Source organism: Thermobia domestica, chromosome 13 (assembly GCF_964235325.1).
Source record: "Thermobia domestica chromosome 13, izTheDome1.hap1.1, whole genome shotgun sequence".
NCBI lineage: Eukaryota > Metazoa > Arthropoda > Insecta > Zygentoma > Lepismatidae > Thermobia > Thermobia domestica.
The window spans coordinates 34,151,797-34,161,216 of record NC_137466.1 but is presented as its reverse complement, the minus strand read 5'-3'; the positions used below and the strand labels follow the sequence as shown (position 1 = coordinate 34,161,216).

The 9,420-nt window shown below is 35.1% G+C and overlaps 1 protein-coding gene across 3 annotated transcripts in view; it reads right to left on the bottom strand.

Annotated features, from left to right (window-relative positions):
• Positions 1-1,804: 1,804 nt before the first annotated feature.
• The window catches only part of LOC145668088 (gustatory and odorant receptor 24-like), a 149,136-nt gene continuing 141,520 nt past the window's right edge, over positions 1,805-9,420 (bottom strand). For all 3 annotated transcript variants that reach the window (XR_014127970.1, XM_081735602.1, XM_081735603.1), the window contains exon 5: positions 1,805-2,651. Coding sequence is in view for 2 of the 3 variants with exons in the window: in XM_081735602.1 (XP_081591728.1) it covers positions 2,523-2,651 (129 nt within the window). In the remaining variant the exon portion in view is untranslated. The remainder of the gene's footprint in view (positions 2,652-9,420) is intronic.

The following is a 9,420-nucleotide window of genomic DNA, read 5'->3' as shown; positions in this document are numbered from 1 at the left end:
TACATACAGAGATATGTTTTATAAAACTACAATTTCGCCATTCTATCTGCTCTCCTTCTGGGTTGAGCTACGAATATTTTAGAAGCCTCTCTTAACGTCAAAGTCAACCGTATAACGATTTATAGTTGATTTTACATACTAGTCTAACTACATTAGCTCAAATGCTCGAAGTTGCTAGCACAATCAGCATATATGGAGTACTACTCCGTCCAAGCAGAACGATGGCTGGCTCAGACATATGGGAAGCAAGCGGGAGATTAGACCTCAAACTTTTGATACTCATATCTCAGTTACTATATTGGCTGGAAGACTTAGATTTAATTGGACTTTCGCTCAGGGTGTGTACAATCAGGCCCGTTTAATTTTTGGCTGACCCAATAATGGCATCATGTTTTTCTTCATAAATATAACTATGGATGCCTATGAAAATAGCCTACCTATAGTATCGTCGAAATCAACAAATTGTTTATAGTTCGTTTTACTTATTAATTACTTTAGCTCAAATACTTAAAGGTGCTAGCACAGCCAGCACATACAGAGCTTGCTCAAGCAGAATCTCTACTGGCCCAAACACTCGGGGATTGAAGTTAGTCCCCGAAAGGTTCGGCGCCCATATCACCATATCACACCAACCATGTTGCCCAAAATCTGAAATTTGCTTGCCAACCCAACCTGGCCATCAGGATGTAATCTACACCCCCAACACCCCTAACATCCCAAATTTCTTTACACACACCCCTGGATGGAAAAGGAATACTCCTCCAAATCCAATTGTATCAATCAGTATTATATAGGTTATTTATTACATCAAGTTAAAAAAGGTTTAGTGTTTAGGAAAGAAGGCAATATTCTTATTTATTTATTTCACTTCAAAATACGAAGCGACCTCGTTCTCATGTACGGCTTCGAGAACCACATGACATTGTTTCAGGCGATGTTTCGATCAAAACAATTGACAAAACAGATCCCCTGGGCTTCGCGGTCGTTTCCGAGAAAACAGATTGATGGACAGATGCAGATGATTGAAATTGGCAACGTCTTGAGCGGTCGTTCGCCTACCTCCTCCTTAATAAGGAAAAATGTGACAATATAGTAATAGGTCTATAACAGATTCAGTTGGTAAGTGCTGTATCAACGGACGGAAGTTAGAAGGGTGTAGTCAAAACGTTTTTAAAAATGAAGAGATCGATCGAGGTAAGAATTATATATATTTTAGACTGAGTCTAGTGTTATGGAGGAACGCATTTGTCGCTAACTTAATTTTTTGTCAAGTATATTTTTATTCACGTAAATTCATTGAGCGGATTATTAAAATTACATTTAAAAAGACAAAACAGAAAGATACAAAATATTTGTAAATTGAAAAACTGGATTTCTGGAAAACAATCAAATCAATGAATAATTTTCTTATGAAAGATATTCAGAGCCAATAACGTAGCCTGGAATAGTCTCTCAATAGTGGACACCTTCATAAGAGGACAAACTTTCTTATTCTTTCATGCCATAAATATGTGTGGTGTGGTATTATTTATAGTTAGTGTAAATAGTGAGACTGCCAAAAGTGCCCAAATATTTCTGTATTTTCTTCAAGAATCAGTCTTTAAATGAAGACGAAATGATATTTCTGTTGAATGTGGAGTACAACTTACTCAAGTATGGGGATGGGAAATATAACTCAAGATCAGGTGAGGCAATTTCTTTTATTGGTTTGTTGTTTAGCAGGAGAAAATAACGGATTTGAACTTGGTTTCTCTTTGTATTATTTAATAAAATGAAATCTTTGAACATAGTTTCCTATTCGTGTTAATATGAAATCTTATTTTAATGATCCAATGTACAGAAATTAATCTATTACAAAGTGTATTTTTTTTTTTAGCAGATTGAGCTCCATAAATGAAAGCTGCGAGGGAGGGGGGTACATGGAACCAGTTACTATTGCTAATAGTTGCATAACAAAATATACTGTTTTCTTTGAGTTTGTTTAAAAATGTATATCACTATTCTGAGAACACCCCATTTTATTTTGAACACCCGCACAAGTAAAAATTTCTGGCGTACTTACTGCTAGTCATCCATTGTATGACTGGCCCAACACATACCGGGCCAACTTAACACACTTTCTTGCCAATTCGCAAAAGATTACGTTTACTAATACGAAACAGATATATGCAATACTTTAATTTACATTTAATGATATTAAAAATTATATTATTCTATATCAGTATACACAGTTTATTATGTGTAAACTAGAATGATCACTAAACAGTCAGATACTTACAAAATTTAGTACTTATAAATAACGTATAACTAACTAGTTATTCCATTGATTTGAAATTTTTCTATTTTATTATTGAAAGCTAACAGACTGTATTAAATACCAAATTTTGACAAATCTTTTATACCAACTCGTCACACTGTATCTAATTGTCTGTTCAGATAACCTCTGAATACTATTCCTGGTACAAATAATAACATATGTGGAAATTCAGAATTTCAGTGACTATTTAAATAATAGAAACTATTTAGTAGCATGTACAGTTTTCGTATGAATGGATCACAGTTGTCACAGTAGGACAGTTTGTTTCATTTTGAGGCATTGAAATTTTGAATTGTACCAGCACCACAAGATAAGTGACCACAGTGCTGAAGATCTGAAAATGAAAGATAAATTATATTTTAATGTGAAGTTCATAACGCACTTTCATTTCAAATACTAACAATCAATTTTTAATATAAAACCAGCTGACCCTGTGCTCTCTACACAGCGCATCATTCACATATGAGCATGAAACTCCTTATCATTCGTCACAAAATCTGTACATGGCCCTTTACAGACACAAGTGGAAGACCTTTTGATAAAAATCGGAAAGTGGTACCATAAAGGAGAGATTTTTTTCGATTATCTTTTCAATATCTTGCACCGTTTGCAAGATTTGAGCCTACTTTCGGTTGGAGTTTCTAATTCGTGTATGACCAGTGTTTTCTTTCTTCTTGCATGCAGTATGTAATAAGCAAATACATTACTCACTCAATTAATAATAATGAGATTTATGTATGGTGTTCATTGGGCAAAACACTCCAAACAATAATGATTCATCTTAGATTAGAGAAATGGTTATCCTTCGTTTTTCATTATCACTTGCCCATGAAACAAACGCCCGAGAAATATACAACTCCTATACAACTATGTGCTATTGGAATGTATAAGTCGCAGGATATGATGCTTTACCTTTAAAAAAATTTCAATACTTCCAGTGTACCCTAAAAGTGTAACAAAGAAATAACAGCCATGCCTTCCTTAAATATTCAATTAGAACTACACAATCTACACAAAAAGTGGAATCGACCAGTGAAAACGGCACGTTTCTAGCACTTGTGGTTTTCGAGATCTCATTGTCGAAAAAATTTGAGACAAACATATGAACCCAGTATTTTAATATGTAGACTAGCTGAACCTGCGCTCTCTACAGTGCGCATCATTAACGTATGAGCATAAATCTCCTTCTCATTCCTCACAACATCTGTACATGTCCCTTTACAGACACACGTGAAAGACGTCTTGATAAAAAGGAATTGGCAGAGGGTATCATAAAGGGGAGATTTTTCGATTAGTTTTTCTTAATATCTAACACCGTTTGCAAGATTTGAGCCTCTTCCGGTTGGAGTTTCTAATTCATGCACGACCAGTGTTTTCTTTCTTCTTGCATGTAGTGTGTAATAAGCAAATATATTACATACACTAATAATAATGAGAGATATATGGTTTTCATTGGGCAAAACACTCCAAACAATAAAGATTCATCTTAGACTAGAGAAATGGATATCCTTCGTTTTCCATTGTCATTTGGCCATGAGGCAAACGCCTGACAGATAGGCAACCTCAATATACAATTATGTGGTGTTGGAATGTATAATGGGTAGGATATGATGCTTTAGTTTTTTTTTTAATTTCAACACTTCCAGTGTACCCGTAAAAATGTAATAAAGAAATAATGGCCATGTTTTTTTAAAATATTCAATTAGAACTGAACAATTTACGCAAATTTGCAATCGATCAGTGAAAACGCCATCTTTCTAGAGCCTGTAGTTTCCGAGATGTCATTATTGAAAGAATTGGCCACAAACATATAAACGTACACAACATATAGTTTAAAAGAACTCCAAAGATGGCAGTACAATTCACTTCCATTGATTTTGGAGAAGGCTTATTAAAATACAAAGGCTTTGAACAATAATTTTAAAACAAACTTTATGGAAAAGATCTATTTAAATAATTTATTTAAAGCACACATACTTTAAAATATTTGTCTTTGTTAAACTAAAATCACAAATAACCGTAAATCAAAAGTTTGAAATTATAAGTTAGAAGTTGGAGCTAATTCGTTTATATTGGTTTTATAGCATTTTAATAGATAGATAGTCACCATTTCTAATTAAACATGCCTGTTATGTTTTGGTAATTCTTTTATAAAATATTTCCTGTTGAGTGTCGTTTTTGTATTTGACTTTATTTGACTTTACGTAAAATCAAGATTCAGTGACAGATGTTAAGAAGCCTTGAGACATTTGATGATTTTTTATTTAGTGATTTTTAAAATTGGGTACCATAATTCGCATCGATAAAGTTGTGTAACCGTCTCACCGTATAATATAGATCATATAATACTCACCTACATTAAATTAACTAACAGAGCTATTTGACTAGCCAGAAATATTCGAACATAGTAGCGTAGAGAAATCAGCTAATAACCTTCACTGAAAGAAGTGTTTTCTTGTTTAATTGGAGTTTAACGTTCTTTCCACAATAGTGCAAATGTGAGACAAACATCTATATTTTAATATAAACAACCAAAACCATACCTGTAGATTGCTTGGAGTTTGTCGTCTCTTTTCAGTACCAATGCCATATGGGACGTTTACTTTCAGTTTAAGGTGGAATCTAAACGTCCGTAATGCATTCAAATTTCAAGGCCCTCCCACCAATAATTGAACCCGGAATCTCGTGTACCAAAAGCATAAGCGCTAACCATTAGATCAGCCGTGAGAGCTAGAGCAAACCATATGTACTGGAGCACTATTTTCACAAGTAATCGAATCTAACCTCCCAAATAGAACAATTTTCAGTTATTAAAAGGATTTCCTTTGACAAGTAATACAATTGAAAAAAAAAAACGCATTCTTATGACTCTTCCTTTCATCCTAGCTTTCTTTAACCTTCAATCAACACATTTCAATTCACTGAGACCAATTTTTTTTCTACAATAGGCAAATAAACATTACATACACAGCTCTTTTCCTTTTTAAATAACCATTTCGTCTAGTACTCTGAACCTGTGAATACTTAATATATGAACGAGGATGTTTTATTACTTAAGTTAGAGAATAAATAAAATAGGTATAAATTTGGAGCAATTGGATTCTATTGATTGTTTATGAAGCACAAATACTGATCAATTTAATTGAATTTCCTGTGAAAAATTTCAACTTACAAGTTTAATATGGCGTTGGACCATATATCGCCCTCAGAACAACTACACGGAATGAAATCATAGGTTGTATATGATATCAAGTGGAAAATTACACTCGTGCTGTGCATCCTTATTTCCGTTAAAAAGGTTGGAAGCGGAAACCTGCTCCGGATTCGTGTCTTCAAAATAGACCACAGATGCTGAACTATGTTTAAACCCGTTGCTTGGGCGAAACAGGGGTGGTGTTCTTGTACATCTCGATATTCCTCAAACCACATCGCACTATCTGAGGGAAATGGATACATTATCATCCTAAAATGTGGCATCATTACTCAGAAACAACGTGTGCTTAATTAGGTAGGGACACGGCGGATCATAGGTTTCTTTAGGTGCCTGTGGTATGAAATAAGGTGAAAGGCAGCACATCTGACAATATCACATGTTTTCAGTCATCTAAGGACCATATTACAGATTCGCGTCACTGTCCCGTATCAGTAATTTTGCCATGCAACGCCATGTCATGTAAGTTGCGCTTGACTGTGATTATCGCTATAGATGGTGCTGCTTCAGTTCTTCCGTCGTACGCACCGTAGTCGCATGACGCTTGAGTGACAATACGCTTGAATGCTCAGTGGGATCTGTCATTGACGGGTTTTCTTCCGACCACTATTCCTCTTCCTTCGTTCAATACCATGGACACTGTCGCTAGCGACCAAACACACTTTCAACTTTGCTCAAGTTTGCACCACATAACTAAGTGGCAACAATTTTTCCTGTTTATAAATCAGAGTGGTCGTCCATTTTACACTATCACTGTCTTATCCATTCACGGCATGCTGCCGTTTAACTTCTCTTTACATAGTACGGGGTTCGCCCTAACCACTAGCAATTCGGCGCTGCTGTTGTCAACTCAGACATCTAATGTGTTTCCTTCTACAGGTGTTCTTCTACAATTAAATTGATAAGAATGTGTATAGATAATTAACACAATCCGATAATTAGTTAATTTTCCAACGTGTGTTTATCGAATTCCAGGTGGCACGAGGGCGAAATGCTAGGACGATTGACAGAGGATTAGTAGAGGCCTGTGGTGAAGCTGCTCTATCGTATCGGATAGCGGCGAGATGGGTTGCATTATTTCAGGCGGGACGACAGTCAACAGACAAAATGCACAGTGGAGGACATATGCGAACGGCTACGGACAAAATTCATCTTGCTAGACTACGGAAATTGCTTGACGGTGATAGGCGCTAGTGAATTGGCGCAGGAGCTCAACATTTCTTCCGAATCAGTGTTCCGCATGCAAACACAAGATCTTGGCATGTGGAAAATTGCAGCCAGAGCGGTACCCCATTCTCTGACCGAGGCTCAAAAGTGGCATAGGTGAGAATGTGCGTGCCTACACCTTCAACATTCAGGAAGGTGATGACTTCTTGCACCGCATTATTGCAAGTGACAAAACGTGGGGAAGATCCTACGAGCCTGAATTGAAACGTCAGTCGAGTGAATGGCGCCACCCAGAATCTCCACGACCGAAAAAGCTTAGGCAAGAGCCAGCAAACGGGAAGGTGATGATGATAATGTCATACGACCACGAAGGCATTATCTTGTCACATGAGATTCTACCGGGCGTTACCGTCAATGCTGCATACTATAGTTCATTCCTCAGTCACCATTTGCAACCAGCATTGCGGCGCAAACGTCCACACCTCCTGGAGTCTGGACCAATTCTCCTACACGACAATGCCAGATGCCATACAGCCAATCCAGTACAGACTCTGTGAAGATAATGGGGTTGGGAGGTACTGAAGCACCCGCCACACTCCCTGGATATGAGCACCTGTGATTTTGATCTTTTCTCAAAAATGAAAGAACGTCTCAGGGGCAAACATTTCAGAGATATTCCCAGCATTGTTCGTGCCTTAAGGCGCACTGCCAACACTCTCTCACAAAGTGGGACTTTGACAGGTATTCAAAGGTTACCAGACATCTGGCGAAGGGTTCAACAGGCTGGCGGAGACTACATCGAAGGACTGTAAGCTTCTTGAGGGAGTGATTCACTACATTCCATTTCACAACTATGTTGTCACTTCGAGTTAAATGACCCTCCTGTATATATATATATATATATATATATATATATATATATATATATATATATATATATATATATATATATATATATATATAGTTGGTACTGGTAAATTGACCGAGTTTTATGTTTACAACTATTTTTCTTTCCTTTTTTATTCAAGCTCAGGTCAAGGTGAGGCAAGGCTTATTTGTTATAGCAAGACATCTAATATTTTAAGACGTGTCCTAATTTCTTCCTTGTTTATTTATGTATATATTTTTACAAAATAAAGAAGACACGAGAACACAACCTGTAAGGACACAAGCCTGGAAAGAGAAAAGAAAAGAAAGGTTTGGTTCTTGTTTCCATCTTTTTTGTTTTACATATTTTTTCTTCTATGTAATTTCCAGCTCCAAAAAGTTTGAGTATTCCTTCTTTTTGTAATAGGAAATCGGACCAGCAGATTTCCTTTTTGTTGTGCTACCTATCTTTTTCAATTTGTTTTGTTTTATTTTCCTCAAAACAAAACACAGTAAAATGCCATGATAAATATAATTCATCAAAGTTTAATCTATTCTTTATGAGGTTTTATTTTGTTTCAAAACATTTTCGAGTACAAAAATTCAGTTTTATCTATTTCTTTTCTCATTCTGTTTTTCCTTTGAGGTTTCTTAAAACATATCTTGCTATTTTGTTTTTTGACATTTTCATTTTCTATTATTGCTTTTATCTTTTTTTAAGTTCATGTATCGTTTTATTTTATTTTTGTAACATACATATATCATCTTTCTAAAAGCATGCTCTGATGTGTGTTGCTCTTCACATGTGCATTTATCATCGTCAATTATGTTTAATCTCTTTAGGCGAGTTTCAAATGTTCCATGATCTGAAATATGTTGGATTAATTCTTCCCCATATTTTCCTGTGCTTTTATATTCCTAGTCCTTTCTTTATGGGAATTCATCCATACATTTTCCCACTTTGATCTTATAATATTTTAAATGTCATTATCTGTTTGTGAATTTGTCCTGTAATTCCAACTATTCTTGTCCATTCTTCATTCTTGATCCATGTTTTTATACATTTTCTAACTATTTGGAGATGTATTGGTTTTTCGTACGTTAATATTTGTATTGTTTCAGCTAAGATTTATTTGATAATATTATTTGTTCTTATTAAAATTAATCTTTGTACGCTAATTATAGTTTCTTCCCATTTTTATTCATAAAAATTCTGTCTCCATATGCCTCCACAATATTATAAAATAGACATTAAAACTGTTTTGTTGCAAAATTTAAAATCTTTTTTCTAGTCTAAAATTTGTTATTGCAATTGTTAACAACTTATTGCAACGTTTTTTTAAAAAATTAATTGTTTGTCGATCCATACTCCTAAATACCTAAATTCGTTTACTATTTTGATGTTTATGTTTTTAAATTTTATGATTGGATCTCTTTCTAATTTTCAACCAAACATTGTAATTTACGTAATACTAACAGAAAGTGTTAGTTTATTACTTGTACACCAGTACCTAATTCCGTCAATATAGCTTTTCCTTTCCGTTCAATTTAATTCCTTGATAATGCTAAATATGCAACTGCTAAGTCACTTGCACATCACAACTCCAGTAGTCTCTTGCATATTGCTTGGATGTTGTAAACATGGTTGAATTGTAAGGCCCCACATTGTAGGGCTTCAAGTGGAGCCCTGTTGACATCCTTTAGAACCAGTTGTCACCACGTTTTCTCTCCAGAACTTGTAATGTTATTTTTCTCTCGTTACAGTAATTTAACCTTATTGTGTAGAATGTTTTGCTTGGTTTTAGTTCTTTTAATGCTTTGTAAATTACCCGCCACTGTACGTTGTCAAAAGCTGTGC